The sequence below is a fragment of the Pungitius pungitius genome, chromosome 3 (genome assembly GCF_949316345.1).
Source record: "Pungitius pungitius chromosome 3, fPunPun2.1, whole genome shotgun sequence".
Lineage (NCBI taxonomy): Eukaryota > Metazoa > Chordata > Actinopteri > Perciformes > Gasterosteidae > Pungitius > Pungitius pungitius.
This window is the reverse complement of record NC_084902.1, coordinates 16,641,011-16,663,322: the sequence shown is the minus strand read 5'-3', so window position 1 is coordinate 16,663,322 and position 22,312 is coordinate 16,641,011. Positions and strand designations below refer to the sequence as shown.

The 22,312-nt window shown below is 40.7% G+C and overlaps 2 protein-coding genes across 4 annotated transcripts; one reads left to right on the top strand and one right to left on the bottom strand.

The window, feature by feature from the left end:
- The first annotated feature begins 346 nt into the window (after positions 1–346).
- ercc2 (excision repair cross-complementation group 2) lies at positions 347–8,465 on the top strand. The gene is made up of 23 exons (XM_037465708.1): positions 347–496; positions 651–750; positions 1,320–1,397; positions 1,482–1,544; positions 1,685–1,798; positions 1,923–2,039; positions 2,913–3,029; positions 3,244–3,367; positions 3,902–3,998; positions 4,195–4,328; positions 4,425–4,593; positions 4,785–4,903; positions 5,064–5,133; positions 5,273–5,342; positions 5,448–5,549; positions 5,738–5,801; positions 5,947–6,068; positions 6,266–6,358; positions 6,638–6,710; positions 6,805–6,875; positions 7,279–7,422; positions 7,514–7,657; positions 8,039–8,465. The coding sequence occupies exons 1-23, from the start codon at positions 492–494 to the stop codon at positions 8,129–8,131; spliced, it is 2,283 nt and encodes a 760-aa protein (XP_037321605.1). The 5' UTR covers positions 347–491; the 3' UTR covers positions 8,132–8,465.
- Positions 8,466–8,591: 126 nt separating this feature from the next.
- Positions 8,592–17,625, bottom strand: klc3 (kinesin light chain 3). Of its 3 annotated transcripts, none has more exons than XM_062561273.1 (14): positions 17,559–17,625; positions 15,848–16,075; positions 15,084–15,149; positions 14,741–14,905; positions 14,236–14,311; positions 13,666–13,811; positions 13,420–13,502; positions 12,902–12,989; positions 12,657–12,758; positions 11,854–12,027; positions 11,435–11,534; positions 10,574–10,754; positions 10,404–10,470; positions 8,592–10,142 (listed from the first exon to the last, which is right to left on the bottom strand). In XM_062561273.1, exons 1-14 carry the CDS (start codon positions 17,568–17,570, stop codon positions 10,059–10,061), a joined length of 1,572 nt encoding a protein of 523 aa, XP_062417257.1. In that variant the 5' UTR covers positions 17,571–17,625; the 3' UTR covers positions 8,592–10,058. The 3 variants fall into 3 exon arrangements, with proteins under 3 accessions (XP_062417257.1, XP_062417256.1, XP_037321619.1); XM_062561272.1 differs by having other exon boundaries at positions 8,592–10,145; positions 17,559–17,624; XM_037465722.2 differs by having other exon boundaries at positions 8,592–10,145; positions 17,386–17,621.
- Positions 17,626–22,312: the final 4,687 nt, after the last annotated feature.

Genomic DNA, 22,312 nt, shown 5'->3' with positions numbered 1-22,312 from the left:
TTAATCTTATTTGTAGTTTAATAATTTGTATTTCGTCTTGCAACAAAGTTGTAGTATCAAAGGATTTAAACATTTTGAAATTGTATATATATGTGTGTGTGTGTGTGTGTGTGTGTGTGTGTGTGTGTGTGTGTGTGTGTGTGTGTGTGTGTGTGTGTGTGTGTATGTGTGTGTGTGTGTGTGTGTGTGTGTGTGTGTGTGTGTGTGTGTGTGTGTGTGTGCCATGTACTGTGATCCGTTTGGTATCTCCTCCCTGAATGTGTGGTCCCGCGTCATTCCAGCAGGGGGCGGTGACGCGCCTCAAACTGGTTTGACAACCGTCAGGAAACAACAAACAAGATCCCAAAGACGTAGAAAACGCACGAAGAAGAAGTCGTGCATCCCTGCAGCGTGTTTGTTCTCTCAATTTTCATCAAAGTTATGAATGACGATGTGTAAACAACGAAAGTGACAGAAGAAGAAGAGGAGCGTCTGAAGCACGTGTTGCAAACATGAAGTTAGTGTTTCTATCGCGAGAGTAAAGGAAAAGATCATTGCTATTGTTGTAATGAAGCTAGCAAGAACCACCCATTGGCTAAAGGTGTTTATTGCTCCCTCAATCACATCATTGGTGCCGAAGTCATTTGTTGTTGTTGTTGTTGTTGTTCTAGGCTCAACATCGAGGGTCTGTTGGTGTACTTCCCGTACGACTACATCTACCCGGAGCAGTACTCCTACATGCTCGAGCTGAAGAGGACTCTGGACGCCCGGGTGGGTCGTGTTCGTTTATCTGTTTACAGGGTGAAAGAAGTTCAGAGCGGATTGAAGATGGTTTCGGAGGTTGATTTTTATTCAAATAAATAATACCACTCACTGCAACAATATTAAGTTAGATAATCATATGACAGTCTTATAGAATGTGATGTAAGTTATTTCTGTAGATTAAAGTAACCAAGGAGATCTTAATAACATCTATAGCAGTGAAATACAACTAACGCATTAATGCAGCAGTAATATTACTTCAGAAACCTCCTATTCAATAGTACAACACTGACTGGGAACATTTTACTGCACGATGAATACTTTAATGGTACTTGCATGCTTAATTAGGGTTCGGATAGCAGGACCCTCACTTTTAGTTGTATTGGTACTTTTAATTTAGTAAAGGATTTGAGTACTTCCTCGACTCGGCTTGTGTCCCTGCTTCAGAGCACATTCTGTACAGAAATATACAGGGACACATTAGAGTTTGTCTCTAATCATTTTCATTTTTTGTTTTCTACTGCCTCAATGGGAGGACAACTTTACTGCATCGACTTGATGTCTCTTTTTCTGTTCAGGGTCATGGAGTCCTAGAGATGCCATCGGGAACCGGAAAGACAATCTCTCTGCTCTCTCTCATTGTTGCCTACCAAAAGGTGAGTTTAGCTGCGTGTTCTTTAGTTTTCTTGTTGTTTCTCGTCACATGAACCCTCTTCGATATATCTGTCTCTCCCGCTCAGGCCTTTCCTTTGGAAGTGACCAAGCTGATATACTGCTCCAGAACAGTTCCAGAAATTGAGAAGGCGAGTCAATGTGAAAACATAATCATTTCAGCAATGACATTGGTTTTCCCCAACACTTTCCCCACAATTTAAAAAGTAACATCTTAGAGACACATTTAAGCGGCGGCTTGAGATGCCCTGTGTCATATTTGTCTGCTCAGGTCGTGGAGGAGCTGCGGAAGTTGATGGAGTATTATACCAAGCAAACTGGTGAGAGCAACAACTTCATGGCTCTGGCCCTCTCCTCCAGAAAAAACCTCTGCATCCACCCGGAGGTACGAACAGGCGGCGCAACGCAAAGTCAGGACTTCACGTACAACATGGGGCAAAGCTGTCCGGCGTTGTCTTCTTCAGCAACATAGACATTCAGATTAAATGCATCCTCCTGCTCCTCTCCAGGTTAGCGCTCTGCGCTTCGGTAAGGAGGTTGATGGGAAGTGCCACACACTCACAGCCTCGTACATCCGTGCACAGCGCCACAGCGACCCCGACGTGCCTGTGTGTCGCTTCTATGAGGTAAGAAGTCGCCTGAATGCTTCCGCTTCAGACCAGCTGGTGCCTTTCACCTGAAGGGCAGGTAGACTTTGTACAGGGTTGTACAAATAATATCCTGAAATAACATCACTCACAGATGATAGCTAACATTGTTAGGGAGTGGTTTGTGTCTTCAACCATCACACTTTAATTATGAATTATTTAGTTTGAGGCATCATTATTAGTACCTGAAGATATATTTTTTACCTTCACTGCACCCTACAAGACAAATACCACACTTGGTACGGTTACAGAGATCCTTTTTTTGACACACCATCATTTCAGATAATAAAAAAAGAGAAAGTCTAAATGATTTCCTCAGCTCTTACGTTAGCGGTTTCTTGTTTCTTAACTCCTTCATGACAGTAAAGCGAATATATTGAGTATTTTGAAAAAAAACGTCTTGAGAACGTCTTTTTTGACTTTGCGAAGCACTAGTCTCCATTTTTGTATTACAAGAGATCAAACAACTGTTTGATTAATTGAAAAAGATTAAATCACCATGAAAACAATATTTTATTTAATAGTAATCGTTGGTTGTAGCAGATATTACTTATATGAAAAAAGGAATGACCCGAGGCATTTTATGTAATTCATATGATCCTCCTTATTTAATTTGATGACTAGGGTTACTTTTTTAGTATTTAGCAATTTGCATCATCTGATCTGTGAATGTAAAATGAACAAAGATGTTTGCTGAAAATCATTCATTAACCTCAAGGTCCAAGACCTCGCTCTCAAAAGGGGTGATTTACCCAGTTATCCTTTATTGACTATGAATAGTTCCGCTTTGCACAGTGCACGTATCTCTCTGCCGCTCTCGTCATCACGTCTCATTCCGCTTGGTGTCGGCAGGAGTTTGATGCGGTCGGCCGACAGGTGCCTCTCCCCGCTGGCATCTACAACTTGGACGACCTGAAGGACTTCGGCAGGAGGAAAGGCTGGTGTCCTTATTATCTGGCACGCTACTCGGTACGCCGCTCTACACACAACGGGTAGCTCGGCGTGAAGAAAAGCTGGTTTCCCATCACGGCTAACGTCTGGTGATGGACCACTTGGCAATCGAATCTGGAAATAATCTGACGCCGTTGTTCTTTACTGGAAATATCACCTCATGTACTAAAGTGGGTCATGAAGGTTACTGTTGTATCTCTCACCTTGTCCTGTTTTCTCTATTCCCCCTCAGCTCCTGCATGCCAACATTGTGGTGTACAGTTACCACTACCTGCTGGACCCAAAGATCGCTGACCTGGTGTCCAAAGAGCTGGCCAAGAAGTCTGTGGTGGTGTTTGATGAGGCTCATAATATAGGTGATATGTCAAATTCATTTATTGCACAACAGTTGAAATAATCCGTACAACATGTCGCTTAATTCCGCACATTAATTTAAAACGTTGAACATCTATATCTACAGATCATTTTTAGGGTTTTGTTGTAAATGTTTATATTGTCTTTTGAATGTTTCCTGGCCCTAATGTGCTTGATTATTTTTTATTTTCTCTTGCACCGACATTCAAAGCAAATTCCTTCCGTGTGAAAACACTTTCCAAGAAACCTGATTCTAAAATGTAATGATGATTTTTGTAAATTAAGTGTTTAAGTAACTACGCTTACTGTTCTGTGTATTAATGTAACATATAATGTATAGAAGAAATACAATCTATAATTTAAAACCTACATTTACGTAATAACAATGTTAAAAGGTCATCAATCGCGTGCAATGCAATCATTTAGTACAACAGAGTATTAGATATTTAAAGTGTCTGAGAACTGCTTGCTTTTTATTTCTAGACCAACGTCCCCGCCCTGTCTCTTCATTAACCTTCTCCTTTCTTGCTCCTCAGACAATGTGTGCATCGACTCGATGAGTGTGAACATCACCAGACGAACCCTCGACCGCTGCCAGGGCAACGTGGACACTCTTCACAACACCATTCAAAAGTAAGAACCTGTGTGAAGTGTGACACCTCAATCTACAGGTAACAAAAATTCACTTTGTTATATTTCAACTGAATGAAATACCCCACTGAGTAACTTCTTCTACCATAAGTGAGGAATTGGTACGTCTTCGTTATATCCACATGGATCATCAACTTCCTGTTGTCATCTTTGCTCCACGTCCCATGCCTTCTGATAGGATAAAGGAGACGGATGCTGAAAAACTGAAGATGGAGTACAGGCGTCTAGTAGAGGGGCTGAAGGAAGCCAATGTTGCCAGGGAAACGGACGTCTACCTCGCGAATCCAGTGTTACCGGATGAAATTCTCAAAGGTGCGGCCGTCTGATTCATCTTGTCTTTATTTTTTCATCCTTTTCATTGAGTTTTGGATTTAATATCTGTGAGTATTCCCTGGCTCTCCCACACAGAGGCGGTCCCTGGTACCATTCGCACAGCAGAGCATTTTGTTGGTTTCCTGAAACGTTTCCTGGAGTATCTGAAGTCCCGTCTGAGAGTCCATCATGTTGTGCAGGAGAGTACCCCGCAGTTCCTTAAAGACATATTCGACAAAGTCTGCATCGACCGCAAGCCTCTGAGGTCAGTGTCAACCTCACAAGTGCATTCAAACGGAAGTCACCAAAGTCTCTGTTCTCAAGTCCTCATGTACTCACTCACTTTCTTGCTTATTCAGTTGGTCAGTCTCCTCCTCCTCCTTCAATCCTTCCCTTGTTCCCTCGGTTCCTGGGCACAACCTCACTTAGACCCGTTGGTCCTGTGTTCCTCTCCAGGTTCTGTGCAGAGCGCTTACAGTCGTTACTAAGAACTCTGGAGATCGCAGACATCGCAGACTTCTCAGCTGTTACCCTGATCTCTAACTTTGCCACCCTGGTCAGCACATACAGCCAAGGTATTAAAACACTACCATCCTCTCCGCCTGGACCGGACCGGACTGCACTGGGCACCTCTGTGTTGTCTGTCCGCGGTTACCAGAATATTTTCGGGTTATGTCTGAAGGCTTGTGGGTTTATGGGTGCACTTCATTAAACGTTTGTTCTGTGTGTCTGAAGGATTTACCATAATCATTGAGCCCTTTGAAGACAGAACTCCAACCATTGCAAACCCCGTGCTGCACTTCAGGTGGGCTCAAATACACAGATACACCTTTTTAATGTTGAAACGTGTCATTGCTTATTGTCTCTCAACCCAGTCCACTGATTACTTGAAAATAAGTATTTTGGTTGACATGTGACTGTTCTGATCTGTGATCCTCTCTCAGTTGTATGGACCCCTCGATTGCCATCAAACCTGTTTTTGAAAGATTTCAGTCAGTCATCATCACCTCAGGGGTAGGTTAGTTAGTGAGTCCACTCTGTTCTTTTTCTCTGCTCGGTTGATGTCATGAATCGGTATCTATTTTAACATGATGATGAATTCCTGTTTGACCTCCTCAGACTCTTTCTCCACTGGACATCTATCCCAGAATCCTTGACTTCCGCCCTGTTACCATGGCGTCCTTCACCATGACGCTGGCACGGACCTGCCTTTGTCCTCTAGTGTGTAACTACTCTCCGACACACACACACACACACTTGACTCGTAAAAGGAATTACGGAACGAGTGAAGGGCAGAAATGTACAATTCTGACACAAACACAGTATCCTTTACCACATTCCTACACATTCATGTTGTATATATTGATACAGAATTGTTGAAGACTGTCTTTCTGTTTTGTCCCACGTAGATTGTTGGCAGGGGAAATGATCAGGTGGCCTTGAGCTCAAAGTTTGAGACCAGAGAAGACTTTGGTGAGTATAAATGTTATTTATTACAGCACGGTTCCTTAGAGGCCCCAAACAGAGCTGCAACTACAACATTTTTAGGCTTTCACACAACTGTAATAGTTCTGTTCTTTTATTCAAATGAGTGATTCTTTTTTCTTTTTGTTAACAGCTGTGATTCGTAACTATGGCAACCTGCTCCTAGAGATGTCTGCGATAGTTCCCGACGGCATCGTGGCGTTCTTCACCAGCTACGTGTACATGGAGAACATAGTGGCGTCTTGGTATGAACAGGTCAGTATGTGGACGGACACCCGGGAGGCTGTGGTTGTTTTTAAGATTGATCCTTATTTATCTTCTCTCTTATGACCATGATAACAATCATAATAATGTCTAAAAATGTTTGCTTTATTGAACTGGAATATATTTGTGTCACCAAGCATTTAGTGCAACTAATTCTGTTCATGTGTTCATTCATTGTTTGTCTGCAGGGTATCCTGGAGAACATCCAGAGAAACAAGCTGATCTTCATCGAGACTCCGGATGCTGCAGAGACCAGCATGGCCCTGGAGAAGTACCAGGAGGTCAGAGACTCTGATCATGCACCTTTTTCTTTAAATTGTTAAACAAACGTCTCCAATTGGGATATACAGACCGGTGCTAAATGAATATCAAGCAAGTAAAAGTGGATGACACGTTGCCTGTAAAGGGATCTGAGCTGCAACCAATTAGCTTCTCAGTTCATTATCTCAAATGATCTACTTTACGTATAAAAATCAACCCTTCTTTTCAGAGGCTGTCAAATTGTGAAAATACCTCATTGATAATTAAGTTCTGAAAAAGAAAAAATGTGTTCTCGTCAGGCATGTGAGAACGGCAGAGGAGCCATCCTCCTGTCTGTGGCCCGGGGAAAGGTCTCTGAAGGAATAGACTTTGGTAGGCCACACATTGCCTTCGGGCTACAGACAAAATACAGATTTAAAGTGTTCTATTAAGTACTTTTAATCTTTGTTTCCTGTTCTCTGTTCAGTGCACCATTTTGGCCGAGCGGTCATCATGTTTGGAGTTCCTTATGTTTACACCCAGAGTCGCATCCTCAAGGTTAGACCTGTCACTCACTCTTATTATATTATCTGCTACATTTATTACATTTAATAACTGTTTATGGCGTTTTCCATGTGAGTAAAAAAAAAATTGCTTGTTTTTGCTGAGAGTTTATACAATATATTTTCTGTCAAAACCAAACTCATTTAGTGTATTTAAGCCATATTACATTTATCCAGTTGACAATCAAGTCATTTATTTAGCGTTGTTATAGTGGGGCCTATAATGCCATTCATCCCATTTTATAGATGAGGAGAAACACTGTCCATGTGTTAGAGAAATGTAGGAAGTGTAGGAAATCTGAACTTGGTGCTCACTACAGAATGAATAATTGAGTGTCTTTTCCCTTCACTGTTTAATATTGATACTCTTTACTATCTCTCTGACTTGCATGTTTCAGGCTCGTCTGGAGTACCTTCGCGATCAGTTTCAGATCAGAGAGAATGACTTTCTAACATTTGACGCCATGCGTCACGCTGCCCAGTGTGTGGGCAGAGTCATCCGAGGCAAGACCGACTACGGCATCATGGTCTTTGCCGACAAGGTCCGTAAAGTACTACGTCAGAAACCGTCTGTAGCTTCAAAGTAGCGGTTGAGGATTTGATTGAGTGAGCGACTCCCTGTACCGTCCGCAGCGTTACGCCCGTGCAGACAAGCGGGGGAAGCTGCCTCGCTGGATTCAGGAACACATCAACGACGGCAGTCTGAACCTCACCGTGGACGAGACCGTGCAGCTGTCCAAGCACTTCCTGCGACAGATGGCTCAGCCTTTCAGACAGGTACGACGCACCACATTGGGTTTTTTTGCACCTATGAAAGGTCGCTAACATAAGGAAATGTACAGGCAAAACTAATTAAAACAAACATAGATGACAAAAGTAAACTAGCAATTTAACATCTTTGGTGCGAAAAGCTGGATGGTAAGTGTTTTATAATTTAGTTTGCAACAATGATGTATCTTGTGACACAGTTTTCTCAAAATGATCATTTTACAGCATAATCAAACGATGGTCTAGTGATCACAGGATAAATATTTCCTGACCGTTGCGAGACACCAAAAGTCCAGAGAGGACTCCTGCACTTATTCCCCGCGGTGCCTCCTGGGTCCGTTGCAGGACATTTCCACTTACGTGTTTTCCTCTCTAATACCTTCTCTCCAGGAGGACCAGCTGGGCCTCTCTCTGTTGACTCTCGAGCAGCTGGAGTCAGAAGAGATGCTAAAGAAAATTAGTCAGATCGCTCACCAGACCTGAAAACTGGTGCCCCAACAGAATGACCTCGTCTTGCTCTTTAATAATGGAACGAATTTAACAGACATGATGGCCCAGCTCTGGATCAGTGGTTTAACATCTACAGAGCCGGATCGTTCCTTTTGATGCATATCGTACACAAGATGAGCAATATTAAAGAATGTGTGGACCAACATGTTTCATCTGTATGTGTGATATGGTGCATGTAGCATCTGTCATACAGAGGAGACTAATGTTTGTTTATTTTGCTACTGTACAGTCACATTTTATACTGAACTTGAATCATTTGTTTTTTAACCAGGAAGTTTGAATATAAATGTTTGAGTTGGTGAGTTGACTTGTTTTTCATTATGTCTTTCAATCCTGGCAAGTCTAAAGCAAATACATGAATAAATCTGACTATATTAGCTACGTAAGCAGAGTTAGATACATTTAAAAAAAGCATTTCCAGACTAACACAGAAAACCTTTAGTAATTTATTTCAGCTCAGATAAAAAATACAAACATCCATATTTACCAAATACACAGCATCAGGAGATGAATACTTCTCCCATTTTATTTTTTTATAAACACTAGTTTCTACAGAAAACTAACGATTCCATTCCCTTAAATGGCTGTGACATTTTCTACCACAGCAAATGCAGTTCTACATCATGGAAAATCAATCTTTAAAACTATAATACACGTTTAAATAAAATGGAAGATCAGAGTTTGGTGGATAAATGGAATTGAAACAGTCATTATTTCATTTAAGTCAGTATCTCTTAATTAACATTCTTAGATGAAAATTAGTATTTTTAATTAGTTATTTGTGGCATATTAACTTTAAATGACTTTTTGTTCACATGAGTTTCAAATAACTAGTAAGTAATGATAACAAACTATAAAAAGAACGCAAACACATTGTCATTAAAAGCCATTTCATTCATTTATATTAGTAAGTTGAGAAGTTATGAACTACAGGACTTAATATCTCTGGTTTAGATGTGACATGTTTGACTAACCGGTTCACCGCTAGCTTTATATGCCGCATTTAAGGAAGTGTTTGTGGATTATGTTCAAATGAACAATGTTCAGCTCCTTCCACACTCCCCAGTTGATCTCAATTTGCCGCCATCAACAACTTGTATCCTGAAACTATTTTCTGAATCAGAAAAATGTGTTGTGACTTTAGTACAATGAAAATAGATCTATAAATACAATGTATTATTGGGAACTGAAACTGTGCAAAAATATCATATTTTAGGAATAGTGCTGTCTAACATCAAGTCGGATATGTTGATATGTTTTGTGCCACTGGCGTTTTTGTCTTCATTAAAATTGAAATGTATTCCTGTAATGTGCAATGTGAAAACTAGACCTTTGTAAAAGAGCTGAAATGAACGCTTGTAGTTTTATGATTTGCTTCGACACAAATCCTATTACCAGAGTGACGTGCTTACTGTAAAAGGCAAAAAACATTGAAAAAAGAGTAACTTTAGCACAACATCCTCGTCTTAAACCAAGTGTAACAATTACATTTTTTTAGTCAAGAGAATTCAAACACATTTCAAAAAGATAATCTGTAATGTGCCTATTTATCTTTAGGAAATCACTTTGTAAACGGTATAAATGCTTGTGTAGTAGTCAAACAGGATTCTTTTTCATTTCTGAGGAAACTGCTTGTTTCTAACCTAAATTCAGAAAGGAATGATATTGAATTTCAAGTGAACAGGAAGGAAAGGTTATAGTGCAATATAGATATGTCAAAGTGTGTGAGCACACCTTTGGAGACACTTCAATGGCCAAGAAATCCTTTAGTTTATTGTTACTTCTCGTAAAGTCTCCACAACTATCGCTGTTTTTTCTTAAGTGGACTCAAAGTGGGGCCTCCACGGTGGTGTGGGATATATTTGTGTTCATTTTTCCAGTGTGTGTGTGTGCGTTTGTGTTAGCTGGAACCACCGAGTGAACCTCTTCTGGTCAAACTCTGTGTGCTGGAGCTCAGGCCTCGGACATCTGTCAAACAGCTCGACTGCTGATCACAAAGGAAAAAGAGACAAAGGACATAAACGGCTCAAGTCAAAGGGACGTAAGTATGTCAGATTTAACATTGTAACTGGAATACAAATGTGGGCTTAGTTATTTCTAGGAGAAAGTTTCATTCCAAACGTGATCATGTTTAGACACATTTTATATTGTTTATGTAAATAAATGGAATTATAAGCCGTGAGAATCAGGCCCATTTAATACTCAAAGAATGTATGTGTCATCCCTGTTAAACTGGTCGGCTCACCTGGGCCCCATCCGGACTCTCAATGGCTCCCACATTCAACACATTCAGAGACTTCGCCCTCTTCATTCTGAAAGTAGGGCGGAATATCAAATAAACCTTTTTTATAAAACGCCCACAGCACCCTCAAATAAACACACACACACAAAACCACCTTTGTAACAGAACATTACCCAGCATTCCTCGGGGTAGTTTCCTCCATTCCGACTCCTTTCAGCTTGCGGACCAGTTTCTCGCTGCTTCTACGAATCGACTCTCTGAGTTTGGTGAAAGAGCCGCTGCGCTTCAGGTTACCGGGTCCATCCTGTCCGGAGCCGCTGTCCTCCGCACTGGACCAGCTGGGACGGCCGTCTCCTGCAGCACGGACAGACAGCACATTTCTTTACATATTGTGGTCATTGAGCTTTGAGTCCTTTCATCATATCTGTGTATTGTTTGTGTGGTTTGTAAAATGTAACTCAAGATGGATGGAAAATGAAAACTACCATTGTGTCCAAATATAGTAACGTGATCATTCAACAGCTGTAAAGAAAAGTGCATCCTCACAGCTCTTCATGCTAAATAGCACAAACACGTTGTGACAAAGCGTATCACATTAGTTTCGGCCCTTCCGAAGTAGTGGTTTAGGATAATATGGTAAAAAAAAAAGATCCCTTGTGGTCATGCACCAACAATCATGGATGACCGCATGATTACAGAAGAAACTACTGGCCTACAGGAAGATGAACATGTGAACTATCATCATTGAAAATACGATGAGGCTTGTATCATGGAGCCTCGGACTGTGCTTCTCATTTAACGGGTGACGCGTGGGCAAAGGAAGACCCTGTTATATATTTGTGAAAGCCATCATCACAAATGAAAATGACAACGATTAAAAAAAAAACAGGTTTTGAAATAAAAAATTTAGTGTTATTCAAATCTTTGTAAAATGCAGCTTGCAGTGGCAGACATGAAATAAAGCAAAATGAAAAGCCTTCAACAAAATATATAATAATGCAGCAAAAAAACTAGAAAAACAAACAGTTTTGCACCTTCCACAGAGCCAAACTCCTTTTCATGGGCTCTGGTCAGAATCTCTTTGTAAAGGGCTTCGGCCTGTCTGTACTTCCCCTGCTTCAGATAGCATGATGCCTGAGAGAGAGCAAAGAAACACAAAACTAGACAGAGTGAGTAGACAAATGGACGAAAAAACACATTTATAACATGAAAATAAATATTTTTTAAAACTCCATTTGATCTGTTTGGTGATGTTAATGTACTACATAGTTGGATTTGTACCCACATAGTTAAATGCATCGGTCGTTTTGGATGAAAAGTTCTGGCTAAATGTTAAGTAATGTAAGACCATAGTAATTGTAATCAACTTTGTGGCTGTAATGACGCGACGGCGAGTACCAGCCAGGTTTTCTATTTCGCATTAATCAGACATGACATCGAGGCGTCCGCTCACCAAGTTGTTCTTGGTCTTGGCCACGTTGGCGTCGTCTGGGCCCAGTTTGCTCTGGTAGATGTCCAGAGCGCGCTCGTAGTACTGCTCCACCTCCTGGTATTTCCCTTGGTTCTGACACAGCAGAGCCAGGTTGTTCAGCTGTTTGGCCACATCTGGGTGGTCTGTACCCAGAACCTGAGGCGGGAAAACAATTATTTTAATGACGATTACAGGGTGAAACATGGTAGACACACAGTAGAATTACAACACATTAGAAAATACTTTTTTAACAGGGCATGACATTAGCACCCGCCAAATGCAGGTAGAATTGGGCTGTGGCGCGTAAAGCAGTCGCTCTCACTAGCCACTTCTCTTTTGAGAGAAATTCTCTCTGTTGTAGTGTAACGGACAGTCTGATGCTTAGTGCTTTGCATTGGAGATAGTGGGTTCCTTCAGTGGTGCCGTAGAGGCAAAATGGGTTCCCACCCTGGCGGTTGAGGAGCAAAGGTGGTGTAAAGCTGTGTGATACGTGCATCATCTACAACTCCAGAACGCTCGGTTACATGGTTACTACGGGCCGAGACGGTGAGAGTGTGCACTTTTTAGTTTATTATAAGAGCTATAATTTAGTTTAGCTTAGCTGTCTGTTTAGCTAACTTAGCAAACTTCAGGTATTTTGAAGTTTGTTTTCAATATGTGTACTTGTCCAATGCTAAAATTATATTATCATGTTAAAATAAAGTCATAAAAAGAGATATTCATGGTATAGCCGTAAGAAATTGTACCAACGCTGAGTGTTCAGTAATGAAAATGTGCTGTCTCACTTTCTCTCTGATCTCCAGAGCTCTTTTACACAGCGGCTCTGCTTCCTTGTATTTCCCTCTTTTCCCATAAAGCACTGCCAGGTTGTTGAGCGTTGCCGCCACCTGCACAAACACACAAAATACATAAACTTTAAACTTCATTAAAAAACTATATTCTATTCGTTGGGTTGTTTTTGTTTTAGATTCTGTGGGTGTTGAAGGTAATCAAACCGTACGATTAGACTGCAGCTAGTCGATCAACTTACAGCCGGGTGGTCCATTCCAAGAGTCTTCTCTCGGATGGCCAACGCGTCATTCAACAGGTTGGCTGCCTCTTTGTATTTGTTTTGATCTCTGAAAAGAAAAACAAAAAATAAAGGTTTTATACAAAATCACTTGTCAATCAGGTTTTCAATTTTCTGCTAATTGTATTCCATGACGAGCTTTAAGTTCATGAAAGATTTGATAATAAAAGTCATACGGTACGATGCATTTTGCATTGTACATTTGAAGTGTGGAGAAATTGATCAGAGGTCAATGTATCATGGTTGTAATAATGAATCTGCTCAGCATCAATCGATGCACATAGGCTTCAAAAACATCCCAAACATTCCACCGCTGCTTGGTCTACCTGCTACGAAAGGACATGACAGCACTTTGGGTACCAATTTGGGAGGCTCAGCTTGCTACAGGATGGAGACTCAATTGCAAGCAATGTAGAGTGGGTATCATGAAAGCATAAATAGTCCTAAAAGCTTCAACAAAGAGTGGTGACGGGTGTCACCTGTACACTAGTGCCAGTATGTTCAGCATGGTGGCTACGTCTGGGTGGGTGTGGCCCGATGACTTCTCCAGGTCTTCCAAAGCCTGTTGAAATATCAAAATGAGGTGTTTTTTAGTCAACCGATTGGTACAAAAAGGTTTACATCATTTACAATACTGTTTCCCCCCCTTCATATGCTGTGTGGGCAAACAGTGGTAAGGGGCTATGTGGAGAGGGGGAGCAGCTGGAGGTGAACGCCCCGCTCACCTGTTTGCAGAGTGGCACAGCGACCTCGTATCGACCTTGGGATGCATACTGGATGACCAGGTTGTGGAGGGTGCGAAGGCGCGCGGGGATCTCGTAGCCGCCCTGCTGGGCGGCGGCTGCTGCGCTGCTGTGATGAGGCTGGGACACTGAACAGCAACAAGCACACAAGTACACAGAATGTAAGCAATCAGTAAATCAAGTGCTCGAACACAAAAGTCAAATATCTGATGTGAGTGTGATGCTGCAGCTTTTGGAGCTCTATCTGCTAGCTACATATCATAAGAGATGGCGACAATTTTTTAAAATGAATTTAGCTTGATGACAAAAGCCTGCAAATAGAAATATTTGCAATAAATCTACGCAAACAATATGACCTGAAAGTTAAGTCAGTTCACCCAAATTATAGAAAACATTTTCTCACCAGCAGTTTCCTGCCATAAGATATTCTGAGCTTTTTCCAAAAAACTATGTGACCATAGATTTCTGTGTGATGTAAAACCAACTAAGGCAGTCTTATCTACGCTGGGAGGGATTGAAGCGCATACTGGTGTTACTGTTAGAGAGACTCACTCTGCGACGGTTCTTCGTCCTCAGTAGGAAAAAGGTCATCCAGAGACTCTTTGGTGGAAGACGTCTCTTTGTCTTGCTGGGGACAGACACAAAAGATGGAAGTGCAGAAACATAATCATCATATTCTAAATACCTCTCAAGTGTTCAATACTATTTATATTTTTAGCTAATGCACATTTCTTTAAGTGATGTGTCATGGTAACAAACAATTCTGATTCTTTATGGATGTGATCTCACCGACCCATTCAAAGTGCTTTTGTGGAAACAAGCGGTAATAAATCCAAGCCATTTTCTAAGTTGTCTGCCTTGAATGCACTCGCAAAAACGTATTCTTTTAATTTAGTTAAGTTCATATTGCCGCCTGGTTCTCTTGAATCCATCCAGAAACAAGGCCACGCCGTTGCTTTTCCACACATTAGATCCTTTGTATTGGCTGAGGAAGCCGAGAGATCAACCACCTCCCAAAAACACACAGGTTTGGGCTTCGTTTTGCTCGCCTCCTCACCAGCTGCGGCTCCTCCAGGTCGTACTTGCGTATGGAGGACATGAACTGCAGGTGTCTGTTCTGTTCCTCGAGGGTGACCACCACCTGCTCTCTGTCCTGCAGCCGCTGCTGAGCACCGGCCAGCTCGTCCCTCAGCCACTGGTTCTCCTGACAGAGACGCCGCACCTGAGGAGCAGGACACAAAGAAGATGAGGAGGCTCGGGTTATGAGGAGTATTTCAGCGAGCGTCTTTAGGGTTCAGACAACCCAACTAAGGCTCTAACCACATCAGGGAATCTCCCATTTACTTATTTACCTCTTTGGTTAATCCTGTCTTTTTCTAAAATGAGCAGGAGAAACTCACCTGAGCACGTAGCTTCTGTTTCTCTGCCTCCAGAGAACCCAGATGAGCCGACAACGCCATCATCACCTGCAGGAAAGACAGAGAGCTGAGACATTACCTCTCGTACAAAGGATGAACTATTGACGCCTTTACTGCACTTAATAATTCTAAATCTTTTCTTGTAAACTGTTTTATTTGTTCTTGTGTACCTTTAATGTAGATTCCTCATCTTTAAATTGCTTGAACGATCCGTGAGGACAAAGCATTTCATTTTATAGCAGTGCTGTGAAACCTTTATTCCATCTCATTTTATGATTGTGTTTACTTTAAAATGTAATGAAATAACTTTCAACATTGATCATTGCATCAGTGTAGTCAAAGCAAGGTGCAAAAACTACACCTTAGGAAAATGATATGGCTTGTAAACAAAATGTTGTCTATTAACAAACTGTTGTCTATCGATGAAATGTAGAAACATCCGCATTTACCTACAATAGTTTTTCCAGGGAACCTGAAAGATGAAATTCCAGTGTGGCCTCTCCTCTCAGCTCTGATTTGGTTGCCACCAACTCTTAAAGAAACAACTCTTGTCTCTTAAGCTGCTAAAGGCTTCACAATGTCCACCAGCAAGTCTCTAGCTGTACGGCTCTTTGATTTGGTGGTATAGTGCGTTTTTAACATTGTTTTCACAGAGAACCGCAAATGTGAGACAGTGATGGAAGTAATGAAAAGCAGTTGTGGGCCATGGAACCAGAAGAATGATCTAAAATAGAAAACAGAAGTACCTTTGCCTCGCTCAGGCCCAGCTCTATCCTCTCCAGTGATTGGCGGACGATGCCACTTTTCTCCTGCTCCACGCTGCCGCTCTCCATCTCCTCCTGTAGGTTCTCCAGCAGACTGCGGTTCTCTCCTCTCAGCGCCTCCAGGCCGGCGATCACCTGCTGAGTGTTGCACAGAATCTCCTCCGCCGACATGGCTGCGAATACGAGGATCCTCCTGTTACAGCAACTGACCTGGGAGCAGCACAAAGAGGACGCACACATGAGTACTAGAAGTAGTTATTATTGTGTTTTTTGTGTGTTTATCAGAGGTGTCAAAAGTATTCACATTCATTACTCAAGTAGAAGTATAGACACTAGGTTTTGAAAATACTTTTGTAGAAGTGGGAGTATCAGCTCAAGCTTTTTACTTCAGTAAAAGTATAAACGTACTGGTTTTAAAACTACTTAAAGTAAAAAAGTAAAAGTATTGAAAGGGAAAAACATGTCCATTAAGAACAAACAGTCCGTCACAACACGATGGGAAGGTGCGCTTTTATAATGATGAGCAGCGGTCGGTTATTAAAATATTGAACAAATACAGAATCCCTTAGTGTTCCTTTCTAAAGCCTCGCATTAAGACACACGTCACTTTATTGAAGACGCTGCGCTACTTGCAGGTCGCTCTGTTGTCCCAGATCATCAATAATGTTATAAAAAAACATGTAGGGCCGACCCATGGTCATGAATATACTCATTTAACGTTGCATGGACTTTGCATGAGGAGGAGGAGAAGGGTTCATTTCGCTAAATACCAACTGAGATCAACTTGAAAAAAACGTTGAAAAAGATCCTTCACCACTTTACGCACCCAGCGTCACTCTGAATTGCGTCATCTGATGAACCAATAAGGTGTCTGGATGGTAAATGTTTACACTTCTCATCCAACCACAATCAAATTCACTCAATACACGGCGTGATTTTTTTTGTGTGTTTTTGAACGGTGTGAAATAGGAGTAACGAGGCGATTTTTTAAATGTAAGAAGCCCAAACTTTCTACTTAAGTACAGTAACGAAGTGTTTGTACTTCGTTACTTGACACCTCTGGTGTTTACTATGTACACAATAATACTTAGGACAGTAACAAGAACATGTTATCTAACACTAAAAACCCTTTCTGAGAGAAGTGGGTGTACAATAGAAATGTTTGTGCATAGGAGCAGTTTAACAAGTTCTTTTGTTTTAGACAACATGAAGCGTAGAAACATAACGATAGGCACAGAGTGCACGTTGTGTTTATTGCAGCAGGACCGGTTTACTCACATGGGAGGAATCACGTCATTTTAGGCAAATTAAAACCCAACAAAAGCCTAAAATGACGGCTGCGTCACATAAGGAGATATTTCTGTTGGTTCTTTAGTGAACACATCATCGTCTGTTGTGGACAACATCCATGGCTCTCAAAGGACGATGATTACGTTCAGACACGATGTCAACACACAGACAAACACGCAGGCTTCACCTCAGAGCCACATGAACTAAAAGTTATTTATAGCCTACGTTACCTGCTAAATCCAGGCTTCGGCGGCGTGGTTTCGTTTTTTTCTCCACTCTTCGTTATTGTTATTGTTTTTGTTTTAAAAGCGGAACTAGTCGTGTACAGCAGTACATTTCTCCTCAATTTTGTTTAACTGTTGAACAGGTGTGACGGGAAGAAACGAAAAACTAACTGATTCACCTGCTGCTTCATCAGCTCTCGGCTCCTCCTGTCATCACAAACATATTAGCATTAAGCTAGCTAACAACATACCCAACTTCCGGCTCTGACCTTCAGAGTAAAAGTGATATACACCTATTTGTGCCTTTTACTTCTGTAAAAGTACTATGAATGGTACCGAAGTACAACGTTTTTAAAATTATTCAAATCATTTTAAAGCTTAATAATGGCTTGTATACATAGTCTGCCAGTATAGTTCCTAGACATACTAAACTTGAGGTATAGCCCTTTTATACAACAAGGATTGGTGAATTATTGATGAATTACTTTACATATATACTTTTGTTTTTACTATCAGATGTCTGTTTGGACTTTCTGCACCAAATGGATTTGCCTCATAGATGCAGATTTGATTAGTGGCAGACTGCACAGTAATGTATTTAAATGATTGTATTGTGAATGTGTTGGTGAGCAGTTTATCCTACAGTGTGACCACAATGGCACAAATAATTACATAAGCAGTAAATTATTAGTAAAAAAAAATGAATTTGAACGATAGGTTTGTGAAATAATTTTTTAGTTGCAAATCACATTAAAAAAAAACACCACTACTTTATTTTGAAGGCAAAGTGTAATGACTTTGTGCATTTGTACAGATACATGCGGTCATTTGACCATGCAATAGAGGAGCAGCTTACCTGATCCCATATTTCCCAGCATACACTGCGGCACCAGGGCAGGCCGAGATGTGCTGTCCGGGACAAAGCCACCTATCTGTCGGAGCGCTGAACTGCGTGCGTGAGGAGGGAGACAAGATTATCTGTGGCAGATTATTAATAACATTAACGGTAAATAGATATCTCAATAAAAACTACACTAATATATATTTTATAATTCTGTTGCTGCGATTAAATGAAACCACCAGTCTTCCCAAGTGATTGGGCATTCTGTTATTTTGAAATCATCCATAAACAATTAGGAACAATGAAAGCATTGTTCCTCTAAATGTCTAATTACATCATATATTTCATAAAGAATCACTAACTTGTGATTTCAACAAATTCATAATTAAGTGTTCATCTACTCACCATCATTTCAGATAGAGGTATATTTAAAACACGAAATATCTCATTTAAAAATACATTACATTCAGCCTGTGTGTTCTCATGCTGTGCTTGTCCATACAGTCAGATTAGGGTGGGGGTCTGTGGGTGTAACCCAGAGGTTACTGTGTCAAACTAGGATAATATTAGGATTATGTGCCCATTAGCTATTTGAACAAACAAACTATGAGGAAACAATTGCAGATACATGTATTTTCTATAGCAGCTTTCCAGAGGAGATAAAGGTCAGCATCTTGAAGTGACTGAAAACACATGCAAGACAGCAAGAACAAACAATGCATGTGCGTGGAGGTGGACAGTGCTCCTTTGTATTTAGCAAAAAGGATAAAGTGGCAAATATTTACTACATGTTCTACTTTAGTCTTTTTTATTTGGAGAGATTTTTATGATATTTGCATGACATTAAATTTTCTCTTGTCTAACAGTCATGCGTACTGTGACTCATGCTCAGATTATTATACAAAAGGCCCCTAGCAAATAACAGGTATAAGTCCCTCAAACATAGGATGAAGACCACCAGATTGAAGGAACTAGATTTACTGTAAACATCTCAATTAGTGAGATTTTGTATTAAGCTGTACATTTTGTGAGATTTACTAGTAATGTGGGTATTTCTTACAGTATGGCATCACTACTTTTCATTAAATGATCTCGATACTTCCTCCACCAAAGGTTATGTTGGCAGACACAGATTAAAAGACGGATCGGGATCAAGAACTCCATCAAAAACAAAACATTCAAGACATCCGTACTACAAACTGAGCCCTATGACTTCCAGACCACAAACGAGGGGGCCGTTGTAACGACCTGTAGGCTGGGACTTTGTTGGTTAAAGTTAGAGTTTCTATAGATGGCGCTATGGATGAGTGGGGTGGCCCAGCAGAGAGGAACCTTCACAGGGGCCTGTGTGTGACAGTTGTACGAGCTGGTTGATGGACGGCTCAGCTGTCAACTAGGCAGAGAAGCACCAGCAACTGACCGTGAGGGCCCGGCCATATAAGGTCACTATTCCCCGGGCAAACTCCTTCAGCCTCTGTGCTTACTACAACAACACTGCAATACGCGCTGCTCTTATTTTCACTGATGATTATAAGACTGGCATCAGGTAGGAAGGAGCAGTTAAGAGGAGACACTCTGAAGCTTCTGCTCTCAGTAAAGTCAGGCAAACTGCACATAAGAGAGCTTTTGCTTCAGCTCAAAAACATCAGGGGTCAGCAGCATTTTTGATTCAAGGTACCATTTTAAAATGTTCTTGTTTGCAATATCAATATTTAGGTAACAGGAAGTATTCATTTTAAACTGCTAATGACACATGCAATTTATGTCGCCAGATTAATCTTCCAAAATATGTATATTGCAGTTTTGAGATTACTATACTGTAGAAGAAGGCTGCTCCTTAAATCACCCACATCAGAGGTCACATCACGCTCCGGGCCATTCCCGCTTAACAGCAATTAACTTAAAGGGGTATGAGGACTAGCCAATCAGAAGCAGAGTAGGACCGGTCTTTGTAGAATGCAATTAGAAAAAAAGAAGAATAAAAGACAGAAAACGGAACACACAACTGCTTTCAAACGATTTGGTATTTAGAGCAAAAGGCATTTCAATACCAAAAAAACAAAAACATGGTCTTAACGTCTCGTCTGATGTGAAAGTCACATCTTTCTAGCCAAGACCACAATGGAAATGAACCGAAACACATGCATGTGCTTGGTGTTTTACAAAAGTCATTAGCAAACAGTGTAATCCATGAAAGGGTTGTTTTTCTTGTGTCCCTTATTGCCACTGATTATAAAGAGTTAATTTGTAGAACAGTCCATATTCAAGACTGCATGAGTGAGTTTACCACACTATCAATGTGAGGACAGGCTCAATGACTCACCACAAGAACCCACTAACGGGCCGATGAGGCTGACAATCCATGCTGTTTCTCTTTATCCAAGCAGAAATACATGCAATGTGTCATTACCACACACATATGTAGCGCACCAGAATCAACTTAATGTTGGTATGTTCTAACTTAAAAAAACAAAATGTGCTGCAATCTTTGTGCATAAAGAAAAGAAACTTACATATTTACTCATACTAGGACTTAGTAGGGAGCGCAGGGTTCTGCTGCAGGTTAGGGCCAAAAAGCTTCAACCTGTACTCAATCCTGGTCTATAATGTCTGATCAACCACTTGCTGCTCCTCCTCAGACAGACCTGCTGCTCTTCACAGCAACAATCACGTGAAACACTAACACAGGGTTCCATACAGAAAAGAAAAATAGATAAAAAAACAAAAACATGCACAAAATATAACACATAACAAAATATAAGAAGCAATCAAGATTAAAGATTAACAATAGCATCCTAAAGATTGCAAAAGACTAAGGTTTCAGCTATTTAAATGTCAGCCACTTCATAGAGGCCACCCGCAGACGTTAGCAATTTAAATAAAAATAAAAATAACAAGGAACAGGCGGCAGAAAAAATATAGGCTGCAGTCAAAAAATGTTTTTTGGTTTGTAAGGTTCATAACTAAGTGAAATACCTACTTTGCATTCCTGCAGTCTGGGAAGGATTTAGTGCCGTCCATTGATAGTAATGTCCTACTGTCCAATCGTCCAGTTATTAAGGGCTCGTTATGGCACTTTTCTTTTTACATTCACAAGCACATAGATGACAAATGGCTCCTCTGGTATTTTAAGGAAAGAACCTGGAAAATTGAAAATGCAAAATCATTGTACATAACATATTTTGGTGTGATCAAGACAACGATATCTGTTGCTGCAATGTAATATCAAACTGGTATTTACTCTATTTCAAGCCCTGGCAGATTCGCACACTGAAGCATTTACCAGGTGCCGTCAGTTAAGGCCCGGAAGATTCAGAACTTGTGCATCAGGCCTGTGTCTGAATTCCTGCAGAACGGGTGGGTTTCAGTACTTACTCCCAACGTCACTCAAAAACTACATTAATACACTAAGTAGTCAGAGATCTGATGAACACTTTCAACAGATGTTTTATAATTTTTTAACTACACTATATAGTTATTTAAAGGTCTCTAGGAAGGAGGAATTACTGTAAGAATTCTCTTTGATAGCACAGCCGCTCATTATTTATAGATTATACATAACATGTATGTAGTAGAAATTTCCCTGAAATTCTTTTAATGTATAAAGAAATAAAGTTAGCGTCTCTGGGTGCATCAACTCTTCACTGGGAACTGGATTCCTCACTTTGTGACATGAAACTATGCAGGGTCACCACGTTTCCCAATTTATATTTTTCCTTGACCTGTGACCCCTGTGCAAAAAATAGAACCCACTTCAATGCTTCGTCCATTGCAAAGGATACAGTTGAACTCCCTTTAGCACACAACTTCTGTGTTTAAGTTTTTGCAAATGCCTTTTGTTTAAAGAGCATTGCATGTCAAAGGGAGACCCTACATATAATAGATACCAGAGTTGACTCTTGACTCCAAGGCAATTATGTTTGTGTATTACATGTTTGTTATGTTTAAATATACAGAGGCCTAATCTAATAGTTGCTTTGTAGTATTTATTTGTAGTTGTTTTTAGGAGAAATGGCTATACTTTTAGTACTAAATTGACCAGTCCATGAAAAACTTGAGATTGTTTGTTTGTGGGCCATTTCACTTGTGACA

Bases quoted from the DNA above. Each gene is read 5' to 3' on its own strand.
- ercc2 (XM_037465708.1), top strand. The intron at 5,550-5,737 runs GTGTGTAACTAC...TGTCCCACGTAG, and splicing joins GGACCTGCCTTTGTCCTCTA to ATTGTTGGCAGGGGAAATGA. The intron at 7,658-8,038 runs GTACGACGCACC...CCTTCTCTCCAG, and splicing joins TGGCTCAGCCTTTCAGACAG to GAGGACCAGCTGGGCCTCTC.
- klc3 (XM_062561272.1), bottom strand. The intron at 15,150-15,847 runs GTACTTCTGTTT...TCTTTCCTGCAG, and splicing joins TGGGCCTGAGCGAGGCAAAG to GTGATGATGGCGTTGTCGGC. The intron at 12,759-12,901 runs GTAAGTTGATCG...GTGTTTGTGCAG, and splicing joins TTGGAATGGACCACCCGGCT to GTGGCGGCAACGCTCAACAA.